Source organism: Lonchura striata, chromosome 7 (genome assembly GCF_050655825.1).
Source record: "Lonchura striata isolate lonStrDom1 chromosome 7, ASM5065582v1, whole genome shotgun sequence".
Classification (NCBI taxonomy): Eukaryota; Metazoa; Chordata; class Aves; order Passeriformes; family Estrildidae; genus Lonchura; species Lonchura striata.
The window spans coordinates 2102366-2121050 of record NC_140709.1 but is presented as its reverse complement, the minus strand read 5'-3'; the positions used below and the strand labels follow the sequence as shown (position 1 = coordinate 2121050).

Below are 18685 nucleotides of genomic sequence, written 5' to 3'. Positions count from 1 at the left end.
TTCCCATAAGTCAGGGACTTGGGAAAGATACAACAGATTATTTACTAATGGTGTAATAAAGGGAATAAATCCCTTTGGAGCATGGATGAGGAAAATCCAATGGTGACTTTGTTTGCAGCTCTGAGATGGAGGCTTTTCCAAGAGGAAAGGCCAAGATAAAATCAGTGTGATTGTGGAGATGTGGCCCAGGCAGTGAGGAGGAGTCAGGAGGAAGGTGGAGATGAGGTATCAGCAGAAACACCAACCTCCTGTGGGACCAGCCAACTTCCCACTGCACTGGAAATCCAGGGAGATCCTCTGTCCAGGTCTTTTCCAGTGATCAAAATGTGCTGTGGGGGACGGGCTTTTACAAATCAGAACCAACCTGTTCACACTGATGGGAAAATCTGGAGAAATTTGGATTTAATGAGAAAAAACATTGCTTTTCCTCCTGAAAAGCAGTGTAGAACCAGATGAATGGGTTCATTTTGGCTCTATTATCCATTCCTTTTAACTCCATCTTTTCCATTCCTTTCAACTCCATATTTTCCATTCCTTTTAACTCCATATTTTCCATTCCTTTCAGGCACACCGTATCCTCACGGATTTAAGTGTTTCACCTGCAAAAAGGCCTCAGATAATTAAGATTTTGGCGTTTGTTGATGCCAAAATAACCACATGACTGGAAGGCTCTGGGTCTGGATCATGGGGATGAGGTGGTGGCCAGGTCCTTGTGGGTTTGCTCTGCTCGTCCCCGCTCTCTGTCGGGAAAGAGGGATTGACCATGGGAATGGCTGCCCAGGGAGGTGGTGGAGTCACAATCCCCGGAGGTTTGTCAGGAAAACCTGGATGTGGCCCTCAGGGTGACAAGGGAGTGTCGGTCAGGGGTTGGACTCGATGACCTCAGAGGTGTTTTCCAGCCTGGATAATTCTGGCATTCTGTGGCTCTGTCCAGGTGGGGATTCTCGGCCGCCGCATGAGCAGGTCCTGGCCGGGCCATGGCCTGGCCACCGGGGCTGCTCCTCCTCCTCCTCCTCATCTTCCTCCTCCTGCTGCTGCTGCCCGGCCGCGCTCCGGCCGCGCGGAGCCGCGACTTCACCGCCAAGGACATCGTCTACCTCCACCCCTCCAGTAAGTCACCTCCGCCTCGCCGTGCCCTAAATCTCAGCTTTGATATTTTCCAGGTTCTGTGCTGCTTTGGTGTGCAGCTCTGAGCTTCACATTCAGTGTTGCTGAGCAGGGAGACAAAACAATTCCTGCTCCAGCTGGGCACCCAAATGATCCAAATCTCAGCCCAGGAGCACAAACAGCGTGGGCTGGAGAGAGAAAAACAAGCAGGGTGGGACTGCCTGGGCTGGAGCTGGAATGGGACAATGAACTCCAAGGTGCCAGTGGAGCAGAACTGATCATTTTGTGACCAATCATCCTTTTTTTGGGACCATTTTGGGTCATTTGGGTGCAGCCCTGGCTGGGCTCTGGTGCTGCCCAAGGTGGATCCATGGAGGAGATCAATTTAATAAATCCTTTAATAAATCCCTGTTTATTCTGTGACTCTGCCCAGCCTTGCTCTGGGGCAGCTTCTCAAGGTGTCACACCCTGGGACAGGGACAAGGACGAGGGAAATATCAGTTATCTCCTGAGCCTTGAGCTTCTGGATTTGCACTCAAATTCCCACAGGAGCCCAACCCAAAAGCCACTTCCAATCATCATTTCCATGGTCCTCAGGGGCCACTGGAATACTTTCCAGCAAGGCACTGGGCTGCTGCGTTTCTCTGTACCACATTTAATCTCATCACAACTTTCTTTCATTTTTCCCACTTCTTGAACCATGGCTGTGTTTCTTTGCTTTTGGCTCTGCCTTTAGCCTGGTTTTATATGGAATTGTGGAATGGTTTGGGTTGGGAGGGACCTGGTTTGTACAGTCCCCACTCTCATAGGGTGGAAGAAAACCTAAGTTTTTGTGGGAGGTGTCCTGCCCATGGCAGAGGGTGGGACAACACGGGCTTTAAGGTCCCTCCCAACCCAACCCATTCCACGATTGTGTAAAACTGGACCAAAAGGGTTTAAAGGACACATGGGGTTACGGGCAGCTGCTGAGGCACCGACAGCCTCCAGTAACTCCTGGAGCAACAGAGTTGTGCATCTTTAGATCTTCCCTGGACCCCTACCAGGCTGTTCACTTTATCTGACACAGACTTCTCAAATTCCATGAGAACACGGTGCCCGTGGAGCTCTCCCTGCCTTCTGCTCCCACAGAAAACTCGCTGCTTCATGTGCTGAAAAATTTATATTCTGTGCAAGCAGGATGAAATTCCTGTTTTAATCACAATTGTGATACAACGGTCAGAGGGATTAATTTAATTATTGTGTTGTCCCAGCCCCACCAGAGTTGCTCCTGGGTGATTTCTTGTTCCTTAAAAGCCGAAAGGAAACAAGCAATGAAATCCTCTTGCTTCGCCTCTCATTCCCAAGCAGCATCCAGAGCCAGGGGAGGAGGTGAGGAGGAGGAGGAGGGTGAAGATGTGGCCCTTGGGGCTGTACAGGTTCAAAGTGCTGCTAAAGGTGACCCCTTCACCATTTGCCTTCTGAGAAGGTGGCAGCACCTTGAGGTGGGATTGGAAGTGCCCCAGAAGTGCTGCCAGGAGAGCAATTAAGGAATTAGCCCTCGTTTGGTGAGATAAATTAGGACACAGGTCAGAGCTGGAGGTTCAGCAAAGTGGTTTTGTTCCCTCTGGGGCCCTGAGCCAGCCTTGAACTGGAGCAGCTCTTTCCCTCAGCAGGACAATTCGCAGAGGGTTTCAATCCACCTGACATTGTGTTATCAGCTCTGATAAAGTGCTGGATGTGAGCTCTGATTCCAGTGAGCATTCCCAGCTCCCATCAGGTCCCTTTGAAGTCAGCACTGGGCACTTGGGCTGGGCAAGCACAGCTGGAAGGAGTCCACAGCGACCCAAAGGTGCTGTGGGGGACGGGGCTTTACAAACCAGCACCAATCCGCTGACACTGACAGCAAAAGCTGGAGAAATGTGGATCTAAAGAGAAAAAAACGTTGCTGTTTACTCCCAAAAAGCAGCACAGAACCAGATTAACAGGATGATTTAAACTCCATTATCCATTCCTTTCAACTCCACATTGTCCATTCCTTTCAGCCACGCCGTATCCTCGTGGATTTAAGTGTTTCACCTGCGAAAAGGCCTCGGATAATTACGAGTGCAACCGCTGGGCTCCGGATGTTTACTGCCCCAGAGGTAACTGGCCCCATCCCAGGCTCCATCCCAATGCCAGAAATGGAATATTCCCAGAAATGTGGAATATGGCATTCTGGGGTTAATCCTTTAAGCTCTTCTGTCTCCTTGCAGTGGTTGAGGTTGAGGATTTGGAGCTTTTTATTCCCTGTTTTCCCCTGGCTCAGCTGGGGATTCAATCAGGCTGCTGCTGCTTTTCCCACCCAAAATTCCCAGTTTTGGGTGGGAAGGAACCTTAAAGCTGATCCCATTCCATGGGCATTAAAGTTCTTCCCTAAAATTCCTGGTCTGGGTGGGAAGGAACCTTAAAGCTGATCCCATTCCATGGGCATTAAAGTTCTTTCCTGAAATTCCCATTTTGGGTGGGAAGGGACCTTGAAGCTGATCCCATTCCATGGGCATTCAAGTTCTTCCCTAAAATTCCCATTTTGGGTGGGAAGGGACCTTGAAGCTGATCCCATTCCATGGGCATTCAAGTTCTTTCCTAAAATTCCCATTTTGGGTGGGAAGGGACCTTGAAGCTGATCCCATTCCATGGGCATTCAAGTTCTTTCCTTCGAGCTCAAACCAGCAGCAATAAAACCCCCCAGGCTGGCTGGCGTGGGACGAGCCCAAAATTCCCAGATATTCCTTGTTTTGACAGGAGAAAGGGGCAACAGGGAATTGGGCAGGTAAATATTTCCCATGGTTTTTAGGGACGAGGTACTGTATCATCTAGCACATTGTCTACAATAAATACATCAAAAAATCATATTTTTTAAAAAAATCCCATCATTTGATAATAATCCAAGATGTCATTCCTATTTCTCCTGCTGGAGGACTCTCAAGGAATGGGAATTGGGCAGATTAAAATTTCCATGTTTTTAGGGATGAGGTACTGCTTCAGCCAGCGCACGAGCTACAAGAAATACATTAAAAATGTCTTATTTTTTAAAAATCCTGTGATTTGATAAAAATCCATAATTTCTTTCCTATTTCTCCTGCTGGAGGACTCTCAGGGAAAGGGAATTGGGAGATAAATATTTCCATGTTTTTAGGGATGAGGTACTGCTTCAGCCAGCACAAGATCTACAGTAAATACATCCAAAAATTCTTATTTTTTAAAACTCTTGTCATTGGTAAAAATCTGGAACTTCTTCCCTGTTTTTCCTGCTGGAGGACTCTCAAGGAATGGGAATAGGGCAGATAAAGATTTCCCATGTTTTTAGGGACAAGGTTTGGCTTCAGCCAGCACACAATATACAGTGAATACATCCAAAAAATTTTTATTTTTTAAAACTCTTGTGATTTGATAAAAATCTGGGACTTCTTCCCAGATAAAGATTTTCCCTGTTTTTTAGGGACAAGGTACTGCTTCAGCCAGCACAAGATCTACAGTAAATACATCCAAAAATTCTTATTTTTTAAAACTCTTGTGATTTGCTAAAAATCTGGAACTTCTTCCCTGTTTTTCCTGCTGGAGGACTCTCAAGGAATGGGAATTAGGAGATAAATATTTCCATGTTTTTAGGGATGAGGTACTGCTTCAGCCAGCACAAGATATACAGTAAATGCATCAAAAATTTCTTATTTTCTTAAAATTTTGTGATTGGATAAAAATCCAGCATTTCTTCCCTGTTTTTCCTGCTGGAGGACTCTCAAGGAATGGGAATTGAGCAGATAAATATTTCCATGTTTTTAGGGACAAGGTGCTGCTTCAGCCAGCACAAGATCTACAGTAAATACATCCAAAAATATCTTATTTTCTCAAAACTCTTGTGATTTGCTAAAAATCCAGGATTTCATTCCTATTTCTCCTGCTGGGGGACTCTCAGGGAATGGGAATTGAGCAGATAAAGATTTTCCATGTTTTTAGGGACAAGGTGCTGCTTCAGCCAGCACATGAGCTACAAGAAATACACCAAAAATATCTTATTTTTTAAAAATCCTGTGATTGGATAAAAATCCAGCATTTCGTTCCTATTTCTCCTGCTGGGGGACTCTCAGGGAATCGGGCGGATAAAGATTCCCATGGTTTTGTTTTTTAGGGACGAGGTACTGCTTCAGCCAGCACACGATGAGGGCCAGCGGGGAGAGCGTGTGGGTGACCAAGCGCTGCGTGGGGCTGGAGCCGTGCCTGAGCACGGGCTGCAGCTACAGCCGCCACGAGGAGTACAAGGTGGGCACGGGAAAATCCCAAATTCCCGCCCGGGGCTGCTCTGGGAACGGCGGCTGTGCTGGCAGAGAGAAAAAGGAAAAAAAATGTCATGTCATGTAGTGGAATATAGTATGGTATAATGTAGTGTCATATAGGATAATAGAGGATAATATAGTATAATTTAATATAGTATAATATAGTATAATATAGTATAATATAGTACAGTATAGTATAATATAGTGTAATATAGTACAATATAGTATAATTTAATATAGTATAATATAGTATAATTTAATATAGTATAATATAGTATAGTATAGTATCATATAGTGTAATACAGTATAAAATATAGTATAATTTAATATGGTATAATATAGTATAGTATAGTATAATATAGTGTAATATAGTATAATATAGTATAATTTAATATAGTATAATATAGTACAGTATAGTATCATATAGTGTAATATAGTATAATATAGTATAATATATTATAGTATAATATAATATAGTATAACATAATATAGTATAATATAGTATAGTATATGATTTCCTATGGAATTCCGCATTCCCTGTTTTTCTCTGGAATTTTGGCGTTCCCTGTTTTCCCTGCGCCTTTCTCCCTGGAATTCCACATTCCTTGTTTTTTAACCCTGGAATTCTGCATTCCCCGGAATTCCGCATTGCCCGTTTTCCCCCTGGAATTCCGCATGCCCTGTTTTTCCCCCTGGAATTCTGCATTCCCCGGAATTCCGCATTCCCTGTTTTTCCCCCTGGAATTCCGCATTCCCTGGAATTGCGCATTCACTGCTTTTTTCCCCCTGGAATTCTGCATTCCCCGTTTCCTTTGGAATCCCACGTTCCCCGTTTTTCCCCCTGGAATCCCGCGTTCCCTGTTTCCCCTGGAATCCCGCGTTCCCTGTTTCCCCTGGAATCCCGCGTTCCCCGTTTTTTTCCCCTGGAATTCCCCATTCCCCGTTTTTCCCCCTGGAATTCCCCATTCCCCGTTTCCCCCGGAATCCCGCGTTCCCCGTTTTTCCCCCTGGAATTCCCCATTCCCCGTTTTTCCCCCTGGAATTCCACATTCCCCGTTTTTTCCCCTGGAATTCCCCATTCCCCATTTTTCCCCCTGGAATTCCGCATTCCCCATTTTTCCCCCTGGAATTCCCCATTCCCCGTTTCCCCTGGAATCCCGCGTTCCCCATTTCCCCTGGAATTCCCCATTCCCCATTTTCCCCCCCGGAATCCCGCGTTCCCCGTTTCCCCTGTAATCCCGCGTTCCCCGGGGTTCCCCATTCCCTGATTTCTCTGTGTTTTTCCCCTGTAATCCCGCGTTCCCGGGATTCCCCATTCCCTGATTTCTCTGTGTTTTTCCCCTGTAATCCCGTGTTCCCGGGATTCCCCATTCCCTGATTTCTCTGTGTTTTCCCCCGGAATCCCGCGTTCCCCGGGATTCCCCATTCCCTGATTTCTCTGTTTTTTTCCCCCCGGAATCCCGCGTTCCCCGGGGTTCCCCATTCCCTGATTTCTCTGTTTTTTCCCCCGGAATCCCGCGTTCCCCGGGATTCCCCATTCCCTGATTTCTCTGTTTTCCCCCCGGAATCCCGCGTTCCCCGGGATTCCCCATTCCCTGATTTCTCTGGTTTTTCCCCTGTAATCCCGCGTTCCCCGGGATTCCCCATTCCCTGATTTCTCTGGTTTTTTCCCCCCGGAATCCCGCGTTCCCCGGGATTCCCCATTCCCTGATTTCTCTGGTTTTTTCCCCCCGGAATCCCGCGTTCCCCGGGATTCCCCATTCCCCGGGATTCCCCATTCCCTGATTTCTCTGTGTTTCCCCCCGGAATCCCGCGTTCCCCGGGGTTCCCCATTCCCTGATTTCTCTGGTTTTCCCCCGGAATCCCGCGTTCCCCGGGGTTCCCCATTCCCTGATTTCTCTGTGTTTCCCCCCGGAATCCCGCGTTCCCCGGGGTTCCCCATTCCCTGATTTCTCTGGTTTTCCCCTGTAATCCCGCGTTCCCCGGGATTCCCCATTCCCTGATTTCTCTGGGTTTCCCCCCGGAATCCCGCGTTCCCCGGGATTCCCCATTCCCTGATTTCTCTGGTTTTCCCCTGTAATCCCGCGTTCCCCGGGATTCCCCATTCCCTGATTTCTCTGGTTTTCCCCCCCCGGAATCCCGCGTTCCCGGGATTCCCCATTCCCTGATTTCTCTGTTTTTTCCCCTGTAATCCCGCGTTCCCCGGGATTCCCCATTCCCTGATTTCTCTGGTTTTTCCCCTGTAATCCCGCGTTCCCCGGGATTCCCCATTCCCTGATTTCTCTGTGTTTCCCCCGGAATCCCGCGTTCCCCGGGATTCCCCATTCCCTGATTTCTCTGGGTTTTTCCCCTGTAATCCCGCGTTCCCCGGGATTCCCCATTCCCTGGGATTCCCCATTCCCTGATTTCTCTGTTTTCCCCCGGAATCCCGCGTTCCCGGGGCTCCTCACTGCCGTTTCCCGCTGTCCCGTGCAGGTGTGCACGTCGTGCTGCGAGGGCAGCATCTGCAACCTGCGCCTGCCGCGGAACGCCTCGGACGCCGTGTTCGCCACGCGCGCCCCGCGCGGCGCCGCGCCCCGCGCGCGCCCGCCCGGCCCCGCCGCCCTCGGCAGCGCGCTGGCCCTGCTGGCTCCGCGCTGGATCATCGCCACCGCCACCGCGGCCGGACACTGACGGCGAGGGACGGCACGGGACGGGATATGACAGCGACGGGGACGGGGATAGTGACAGCGACGGGACAGGGACGGGATAGTGACAGCGACAGGGACGGGGACGGGACAGGGACGGGAGAGGGACGGGACAGGGATAGTGACAGCGACAGGGACGGGAGAGGGACGGGACAGGGATAGTGACAGCGACAGGGACGGGGATAGTGACAGCGACGGGAGAGGGACAGGGATAGTGACAGCGACGGGAGAGGGACGGGACAGGGATAGTGACAGGGACGGGGATAGTGACAGCGACAGGGACGGGGATAGTGACAGCGACGGGACAGGGACGGGACAGGGATAGTGACAGCGACGGGAGAGGGATAGTGACAGCGATAGGGACGGGATAGTGACAGGGACAGCGACGGGAGAGGGACAGGGATAGTGACAGGGACGGGATAGTGACAGGGACAGCGACGGGAGAGGGACAGGGATAGTGACAGCGACAGGGACGGGACAGGGATAGTGACAGCGACGGGAGAGGGACGGGGATAGTGACAGCGACGGGAGAGGGACAGGGACGGGACAGGGACAGGGATAGTGACAGCGACAGGGACGGGACAGGGATAGTGACAGCGACGGGAGAGGGACAGGGACGGGATAGGGACAGTGACAGCGACAGGAGAGGGACGGGACAGGGACAGAGACGGGAGAGGGACAAGGACAGGAACAGGGACAGGAACAGGGACAGGGAGAGGGACCGGGAGAGGGACGGCCGCGGGACGGGACGAGACAGGGATAGTGACAGCGACAGGGACGGGAGAGGGACAGGAGAGGGACGGGGACAGAGACAGTGACAGGGACCGCGACAGGACAGAGACAGGGACGGGACAGGGACGGGAGCAGGGATGGGACAGGGACAGCGACAGGGACGGGGACAGGGACTGCGACAGGACAGGGACAGAGACAGGACAGGGACAGGGACGGGAGAGGGACAGGGACGGGACGAGGACAGAGATGGGACAGGGATAGTGACAGAGGATGGGACATTGACAGGGACAGAGACGGGACAGTGACAACGGCAGGACAGGGACGGCGACAAGACAGGGACAGTGATTGAGACAGCGACAGGGGCGGCGACAGGAGAGGGACACGACAGCGATGGTGACAGTGACAGTGACAGTGACAGTGACAGCGGAGTCCCGAATCCCCGCCTGCTTTGGGATAATCCCGAGCTCGGCGGAGAATTCCCGCGGGTCCCGTTTGCCGAAGGAGCCGCTGGGAGCGTCCCCGGAACCCGGCGCCGATCCCGGGCCCATCCCGGTCCATCCCGGTCCATCCCGGGCCCATCCCGGGCTCATCCCGGTCCATCCCGGTCCATCCCGGTCCATCCCGGGCCCATCCCGGTCCATCCCGGTCCATCCCGGGCCCATCCCGGTCCATCCCGGGTCCATCCCGGTCCATCCCGGGCCCATCCCGGTCCATCCCGGGCCCATCCCGGTCCATCCCGGGTCCATCCCGAGCCCATCCCGGTCCATCCCGAGCCCATCCCGAGCCCATCCCGGTCCATCCCGAGCCGATCCCGAGCCGATCCCGAGCCGATCCCGGGTCCATCCCGGTCCATCCCGAGCCGATCCCGGGTCCATCCCGGTCCATCCCGAGCCCATCCCGGTCCATCCCGGTCCATCCCGAGCCCATCCCGGGTCCATCCCGGTCCATCCCGAGCCCATCCCGGTCCATCCCGGTCCATCCCGGCCCATCCCGGTCCATCCCGGTCCATCCCGGTCCATCCCGGGTCCATCCCGGTCCATCCCGGTCCATCCCGGGTCCATCCCGGTCCATCCCGAGCCCATCCCGGTCCATCCCGGGCCCATCCCGCTCCATCCCGAGCCCATCCCGGTCCATCCCGAGCCCATCCCGGCCCATCCCGGTCCATCCCGGTCCATCCCGGTCCATCCCGGGTCCATCCCGAGCCCATCCCGGTCCATCCCGGTCCATCCCGGGCCCATCCCGGTCCATCCCGGTCCATCCCGGGTCCATCCCGGCTCCTCCCGCTGCAGGAGCGGCGCTCGGAGCGTCCCGTCCCCGCCCAGCTCATTAACGCCCGCCTCATTAACACGCCCTAATTAACGCAGCTCCGGCAGCGAGGAAGCAGCGCCTGGAAAGGAGATGCCAGCACCCGGGACAGGCGGAAAACCGCTGCAATTCCTAAATTTAACTAGAGAAATCCCTAAAATTCCTCATTTCCGGCAGAAAACCGCTGCAATTCCTAATTTTAACCAGAGAAATCCCTAAAAAATCCTAATTTCTGGCAGAAAACCTCTGGAATTCCTAAACTCCAGTAGAGAAATCCCTAAAAATCCTCATTTCCAGCAGAAAACCGCTGGAATTCCTAATTTTAACCAGAGAAATCCCTAAAAATCCTAATTTCTGGCAGAAAACCTCTGGAATTCCTAAACTCCAGCAGAGAAATCCCTAAAAATCCTCATTTCCAGTGGAAAACCGCTGGGATTCCCAAATTCAACAGAATCCATGTGGGATATTCTGAAAAATCAGGAATTTACTCATGGAAGGGGCTCTCCTGAATTTTGTGGCCTTGGGATTGAATTTTCCAGGGAGATTTCTTCATTCCAGGTGATTTCACCAAGGAAGGAAAAGTGTGTTTTACAGGAGATGTTATGCAAAAAAATTATATATATATATATATATAAATTTTAGATAGACATCTTTATAAAAATCGACCTTCAGCACTGTTTGTTTTGAGTGATTTTTAATATAAAATCAACATTTTTTTGATATCACCCCCAGCCAAACCTGGAATTCTGCTGCCCTTTCACCCATCTCTGGTTTTGAGAGTTTTAATCTCATTTTCTACGCCAAATTCCACCCGGCTCTGGAGATTCCCAAAAAAAATATCCAAGCCTGTGCCTCTTGTGGAATCTCCCTGTATGCTTTAAAAAAAAGGGAATTAAGTGTCTGAACCCCCCCTGCACCAATTTGGGGTTCCCTGGGCTCCAAACCCCACAAATGCTGAGCTGCACCATTATTTATTTTTTCCTTTTTTTTTTTTTGCTTTGAAATGTTTGAATTGTTTTTTAACAGGTGTAAATTCTTGTACATTTGTATAAATAAAAGGGTTAAATATTCACTGTGAAGTGTGTGGAATTAAGAGGGGGGAAAAAAAGCCAGGGCAGGTTAAATGTGATAAAATGATGGAAAATATGGAATTTTCCCAGGGCAGAGAGGGAAAAATAGAATCCAGGGATTCCCAAAATAAACGGGAATTCCTCAGATTTATGCCCAGCATAAAACAATTTATACCAAATTATTTATACAGTTTATACCTGTAGGAGCAGGAGGAAAACATGGGAATGATTTGTTATTTCCAGGGGGAATTGAAATAAAATTCCCAAACTACAGCTCAGGTTTGGGGATTTTTTGGGACATAAAGAAAAGGGGACAGGGAGCAGCCAGGTGGTGCTGGGGATGAGCTCCATAAAGAAAAGGATTAAATCCCTGAATTTCCTTGGATTCCTGCTCACATTCCTGCCTGGAACAGTTACTCACATTTTGTCCATGCTTTTGTCCCTAAATTGTGAATTTGTATGATTTTTCCTCACTCCCAAATGTCAGCAAGGATCTCAACCTCTCCCCTCATTCCCCGATTTCCTTTTCCACAAACATCCCTCTCCTCACCTCACCAGGGTGAAAATTCCAATATTCCAGGAATTTTCTGGATTTTCAAGCCCAGGGAGCAAAGCAAAAGGAGGGAGAAATGGAATTTCTGCAGGTCACCAGAGCAATCCTAAATAACTGCACTGCAGCATCTCATTCTGCTGTAATTAATTCATTCTACTGTAATTAATTCATTCTTCTGAAGTTAATTCATTCTACTGGAATTAATTCATTCTTTTCTGACTTCAAGGAGCTTCAACTCCAGGTTTTTTGGGGCAAAACCTGGGGAAAATCCCTTTTTTCCCTATTTCTGCTCTATCAAATTCTGGTATTTTTAAGGCCCAAAAAGCTTTTTTTATTTTTTGGGAATTACAGGGAAATGCAGATTCCTGGAGAGCTCCCCAGCTCACAGAATCCATGCGGGATATTCTGAAAAAATCAGGAATTTGCTCATGGAAGGGGCTCTCCTGGATTTTGTGGCCTTGGGACTGAATTTTCCAGGGAGTTTCTTGGAGGTTGGAAATCCCAGCTGGCACAAAACCCACCTGGGTGTTTAGACCCTACTTGAGTTCAGTGATTTTTAAATACATATATAAATATTTATTGATATTTGTTTATATATATAAAATAAAATAATAGAAATATATTATTTTTTATGTATTGATTTGTTTTTTATATATTTATATCTATAAAGGGGATTTTTTTCAGCTCCTCAGCAAAGAGTGGCAGCAACGTCCCCCTGGGGGTCCCTGTGCTCAGCACAACCAGATTGTCCCTCCAAAACCTGCTGGGAATTCCAGCCCTGGGAATTCCAATCCTGCAGAATTCCAATCACTGAGAACTCCAATCACTGAGAATTCCAATCCTGGAGAATTCCAATCACTGGGAACTCCAATCACTGAGAATTCCAATCCTGGATAATTCCAATCCTGCAGAATTCCAATCCTGGAGAATTCCAATCACTGGGAACTCCAATCACTGAGAATTCCAATCCTGGATAATTCCAATCCTGCAGAATTCCAATCCTGGAGAATTCCAATCACTGGGAACTCCAATCACTGAGAATTCCAATCCTGGATAATTCCAATCCTGCAGAATTCCAATCACTGAGAACTCCAATCACTGAGAATTCCAATCCTGCAGAATTCCAATCACTGAGAATTCCAATCCTGGAGAATTCCAATCCTGCAGAATTCCAATCACTGAGAATTCCAATCCTGGAGAATTCCAATCACTGGGTGCCGCGCTCCCGCCCCGGTTCCCTTTGTCTCAGCCCCGGCTAGCTCTCATCCTGGGGCGAGGGCGGGCGATGGAGGCACCCTCCGCCGCTCCCAGCTGGGGTTTGGAGAGTGCCTTTGTGGGTTCCGGGCAGCGCTAGCAAGCCTCGCGGTGGTAAATGAAGAGCGGATCCTGCTGGGGGCTAAGTCCGAGTTTATTGTAGCCCAACGGGGCCAAATGTCCTAGAACGGTGCCAGCCAACAGGAACAAGCACAAGGTGCTTGCACTGGCTTATAAACTGTAAGGGAGGGGTATCCAACGACCAATGGGGATAGGGATAGGGGGTGGCTCCGGGATGGGGGGATATGGTGGGGTCCAATGGGGGAAAGATATGGGGGGAGCCCCAGGTCCTCGCCCAATCACCCGGTGCCCTGAGTAGAAGCTTCTGGATGGATGGGAAGGGGCACCGAGTGATAGACAAGGCACCCGGGGGGGGTAAAATGCCTCTTTCAGGGTGATGGATAGATACTGGGAAGGCGGGAAGGGCGGACAAGGCGGGAAAACTGGGGATAAACCAAGTTGCACACGGGGGTACAAAGGAATAAACCAATACATAATACAGGGATAATAAAACATATACATAACGCAACTCCACATCTCCTCCTTTTTTTGTTTAAAAAGAAAGAAAGGTGAAGAGGATAAAGTAAGTCTTTAAACGGGGTCTTCACAGTCACTGGGCTCATTTTGAAACTAGATGTTTCCTTTTTCTGGAAATTCTTCTTTTTGAAACCCTTCTTTGTTCAAGGGTTTCAGTTCATCACTATGTTAAAGCTTGTAAGAAACACAATGAGTCCCAGCAGCAGCAAAAGTCCTGTTTCTTTAGAAAGCAACTGAAATTAATAGTCGAGGTAGGGGAGGTCTAACTCAAAGGGGAACAGAGAATTTCCGGAGCCAGGGAGGGAAGAGGGGGGACCAGGTGAGGGGGACCTTTTCCGCCGTCGGAGGGCGGCGTACCCAACTTGAGGACTGTCCGGTTTTCTCTTCTGGGTTTTAGGGACATATGGTCTGACGAATTTGGAAGGGACCCATCTCAGGCCTGAGGGCGTGGATACGCAAGCGTACCCCCGTCCCCAGGTGACCAAGTCATAGGGTCCTTCCTGCCGCCAGGTCTCAGGGTTTTTAATGAGAACTGGTGGCTTTTCCCTGACCTTGCTCTGTTCGTAGGAATTAAAGTGCCTCGCGATGGGGGGGTTGAGGCACTCAAAGGAACAGTTTAAGAAATTGATGGTAAAAAGGGCCCGCGCTAACTGAACTTGGGGGGACTCATTTTTAGCTGACGACTGTTGTTGTTTAAGCATCCTTTTGATGCTTTGATGAGTCTTCTCTACCACGGCTTGACCTGTCGGGGAATAGGCGATGCCAGTTTTATGTTCTATTCCCCATTGCTGCAGGAAGCCTGCGAATTCCTTGGATGTGTACCCGGGGGCATTGTCTGTTTTTATCTGTTTTGGGACGCCTAGCATGGAGAAGGCTTGTATCAGGTGTTTCTCTACTTCCTTGGCCTTCTCCCCTGTGTGGGCAGAGGCGAAAACTGCTCCAGAGAAGGTGTCCACGGAGACATGGACGTACTTCATCCTCCCGAAGGAGGGGATATGAGTAACGTCCATCTGCCACACTTCACAGGACTTCAGACCCCTAGGGTTAGCCCCTGCGCTCACCGATGGTAGTGGGAGCGACTTACAGGACGGGCATGTGGCCACAATGGCCTTGGCCTGGTCTCGGGTTAGATGGAACTGCCGGACCAGACCAGGCGCATTTTGGTGGTAAAGCTGGTGGCTGATCTTTGCTTGCTGGAACTTGTCCGGGAGCGGCGCCAGCTGTGCGGGGGCGGCAGCGAGGGAATCGGCACGGCGATTGCCCTCGGCCAAGAACCCCGGCAGGTCGGTGTGTGACCTGATATGCATCACATAAAACGGTTGCTCTCGGTGGGAGACTAGCCTTATCAGCTTAGAGAGCAACCTGTTAAGGGCATCGTTGGAGACACCTTGCAGGATTGCATCCTGTGCTCTAGACACTACACCTGCTACATAGGCCGAATCAGTTACCAAATTAAAAGGTTCAGAGAACCGCTCAAAAGCTCTAACGACTGCGGCCAACTCAGCTACTTGAGGGGATCCTTCTACTTCAATAACATCTGCTTCCCACTGCTGAGTTTGAGGATCTTTCCAAGTCACTACTGACTTGTGGGACCCTCCGGACGCGTCCGTAAAAACTGTTAGAGCCTTTAAGGGTTTTTTGCTCTGAATTTGTTTTGTTGACAGAGTGAATTGGATTTCGGAATTGAAAATTTTGTGGGCCGGTCTCAAAACAGAAATTTTTCCGGTGTAGCTGTCTAGTGCAAACTGCAATGATTCATTCTCTTGCAGCAGGTGTTCTAACATTGCCTTTGTGAATTGGCCCGATTCTAATTTCAAAGGAATGTGGATGTGATCAAAGTCACACCCCGCCAGCTCCCGAATCCGCGTTCTCGCTTTGCGGATTAGCTCTGCCACCAGCTCTTGTGGCCGTGTCAACCTTTTGGATCGTGAATGACTCAGGAATACCCACTCTATGATGGAGAGTGGGTCCCTTTTGTCCTTATCCTTGCCCTTTCCTAGGGTGTCTGCCCATTGGAAGATGACACCGTGGAGGTGTGGCAGTCTGCCCAATATGATGAATCTGAAGGGCAGGCCCGGATCGTACCTGTGGGCCTGCCTGGCAGACATCGCCTCCTGAACCTTCTGCAAAGCAGCTTTGGCCTCTGGAGTGAGTTCCCTGGGAGAACTAGGCTCTTCCCCCCCTTTCAATAAATTGAAAAGAGGGGCTAGGTCTTCGTTGTTAATACCTAACCAGGGTCTCACCCAGTTTAAAGACCCACACAGCTGCTGCACGTCGGCTAGAGTCCTAATTGAATTTTTTATGGCCAATTTCTGCGGAACAATGGTCCGCTTGTTTATCTCCAAACCCAGGTACTTCCAAGGTGGCATTTTTTGAATCTTATCCTCTCGCAGCTCGAACCCTACAGCAACCAACGCACTGGTTGTCAGTTCAAGCGCGTGTGTAAGTAGATCGCTGTTGGGGGCACAAATAAGAATATCATCCATATAGTGCTGGATGATCACGCCCTCGGTGGCTGCACGCACAGGGGACAGCAATGAAGAGACGTACCACTGGCAAATGCTTGGGCTGACTTTCATGCCTTGGGGAAGAACTTTCCAGTGGTATCTCTCCATTGGGGCTTCTCGGTTGATGGAAGGAACCGAGAAGGCGAACCGTGGTGCGTCATCAGGGTGTAGGGGAATTTGGAAAAAACAATTCTTGATATCAATCACAGCCAATTCCCAATTTTCTGGTAACATCGTGGGGGACGGCATCCCTGGCTGGAGAGGACCCATGTCTTCTATTACATTGTTGATGGCGCGAAGGTCATGAAGGAGGCGCCACTCGTCTTTGCCAGGTTTTTTTAGGACAAAGACAGGGGAATTCCAGGGGGATGTTGTTTCCTGGATATTCCCTTTGGCAAGTTGCTCCTTCACGAGCTCCCGAAGCGCTTTTAATTTCTGTTTATTGAGCGGCCACTGCTCTACCCATACTGGTGTATCTGTGAGCCAATTAAGTTTTCGGGTAGGACGCTCCTCAGTGACTGTTGCCCGAAAAACCTGGGGGGTCGGGATGTTAATTGTGACCCCCCACTGGGCCATCAGGTCTCTCCCCCATAAGGGTTCTGTGTAATCTAATACGAACGGGCGTAAATAGGCCGATTGTCCGTTCGGCCCCTCAAATTTTACGATGTTTTTTGATTGCTTTGCCAATTGAGAACCCCCTACACCTTGAATTTTCCCTGCCACGTTTTGCAATTCCCAGCGTGACGGCCAATCCCGTTCGGGAATGACTGTTACGTCTGCTCCTGTATCTAGGAGACCGCTTAGGTGTTTGTACTCCCCATCCTTCCGCATATAGCAGGAGAGCTTTGGTCTTTCCTTCCCTATGACCTGGGCCTGGCACACCTGGTAGCTCTTCTTCGCTGACTTTTTCCATAGATCCTCAGGGTGTGCCAGAGGCCCAGATGCTGGAATGGCTTGGGCGATGATTTGGCCCTTGGGAAGGAAGACTGGAGGATGGGGGCAGTGCAGCCACACCACTAATCGCTCGGTGTTCCTGGATGTCAGGGATGGTGCAATAGTGACTTCGAGAGGCGTGAATTTTGTGTCCCCAAGAACGATGTACTTACTGTGGAGGTTCCTCCAGGTTCTTGGGTCCTCTGTGTCGACAGCGATGGAGTGCCAGTCGCTGTCCCTTAGGTGCAGAGCTTCAGTCAGGGCCAACCTATATGGGGAGAAACCAGATACGATGTTAAGTATCGGCTTGGGCTGGTTCGGGCCTCGACCCAGCCAAGCAGTGGGAATGAAATCCACATCTTCTCTCATATAGGCTGGTTTGTCAGCCATAATCTGGTGTGTCAAGTCCAGTGAAATGTCCTCAGGTGGGCATTGCAGGTAGTCGTCCCTCCCCTCCTCTGATGTTATAGAACCCACCATATTTATGTCCTCGCGCAGGGAGGGACTGCGCTGATGACTCAGTTTTTTTGTTTTCCCCCCGAATTGGGGGCACTCTTTTCTTGTCGCTGCTGTTTAAACCTAAAAAACTCGTCCCTCAGCGGGCATTGGGAAGCCCAATGTCCCTTCTGCCTACATAGATTGCAGGCCTGATGGTGCTGTTGTCCCCTCGGGGGTGCTCCTGTAGGGCGGCGATCTGGAGAAGGGGTGGCTGGCGGTGTCACGGCTTCAACGAAGGCTACTCTCTTTGTTGGTGGTTTAGGAGTCTCTGGAATGTCTTTAGCAGGAACTGTCACCTTCTTCGCACAGACTTGTAGCATGCTTTGAAGGGTAGGCTCAGGGTCCAGGGGCAGACTGAGGATTGCTTGCCGGCACGCGTCGTTAGCGTTCTGCCTCGCAACTGTGGCAAGCATCCCCTCTCGCAGCCTCTCGTCCGGGACCTGAGCCTCCATCGCGTGATGCAAGCGATCCACGAACGCGACAAAAGGTTCTAGGGATTCCTGCTTTAGGGACAAGAAGTTAATAACCGTACCGCTGGGTCTTAACTTAAAAAACGCCTTTTCTGCTGCCCTAGTGCTGACTTGCAGCGCCTCTCTGGGGATTTTTTCCGCCTGCTTGGTCCCCATTTTCCAATCCCCCTCCCCGCACAAGTGGTCTAGCGATATTACAGCCCCATCCTCATCCCTAGAGCTATCTGCATTGGCCCAGAGGTCAGGTAACACCTCTCTGATCTCCCGCTTCCACTCGGACTCCCAGATGAGGAATTCTCCGTGGGTAATTAAACAGGAGAAGAGAGTTCGCATGTCTGCTGGGACATATTCTTTGGAGGAGAGGGTTGCTTTTAATAAGCCTCGGAAGTATTCGCTTTCCATTCCGAACCCCTTCTTGGCCTTGCAGAGCTCTTTGATGGTCTGCTGGGGGATGGGGGACCACTGTGCAAGGGGCCTACCCCCCTGCCGCGGGGTACAGGTGACAGGTGCGGCCGAGAAGGCAGGTAGGGACTGGGGTGGATCGGGGTTCCCACGCTCCCCCCCCCCCGGAACCGAAAGCGTGGGAACTGGAAGTGGGGTCGTGGGAACCAGGGGACGAGGCGTGGTCTGGAGCAGGAGGAGTGGTATGGTGGGGACTCCCCTCCCCGGGGGTGGAGCTGAGG

At 50.6% G+C, this 18685-nt stretch overlaps 1 protein-coding gene across 2 annotated transcripts in view; it reads left to right on the top strand.

The window, feature by feature from the left end:
• The window catches only part of LYPD6 (LY6/PLAUR domain containing 6), a 34325-nt gene extending 23531 nt beyond the window's left edge, over positions 1-10794 (top strand). For both annotated transcript variants that reach the window (XM_077784819.2, XM_085584838.1), the window contains exons 2-5: positions 935-1110; positions 3129-3227; positions 5252-5382; positions 7872-10794. In XM_077784819.2, coding sequence (XP_077640945.2) covers positions 978-1110; positions 3129-3227; positions 5252-5382; positions 7872-8069 — 561 coding nt within the window. In that variant the 5' untranslated portion in view covers positions 935-977 and the 3' untranslated portion in view covers positions 8070-10794. The remainder of the gene's footprint in view (positions 1-934; positions 1111-3128; positions 3228-5251; positions 5383-7871) is intronic.
• The last annotated feature ends 7891 nt before the right edge of the window (positions 10795-18685 follow it).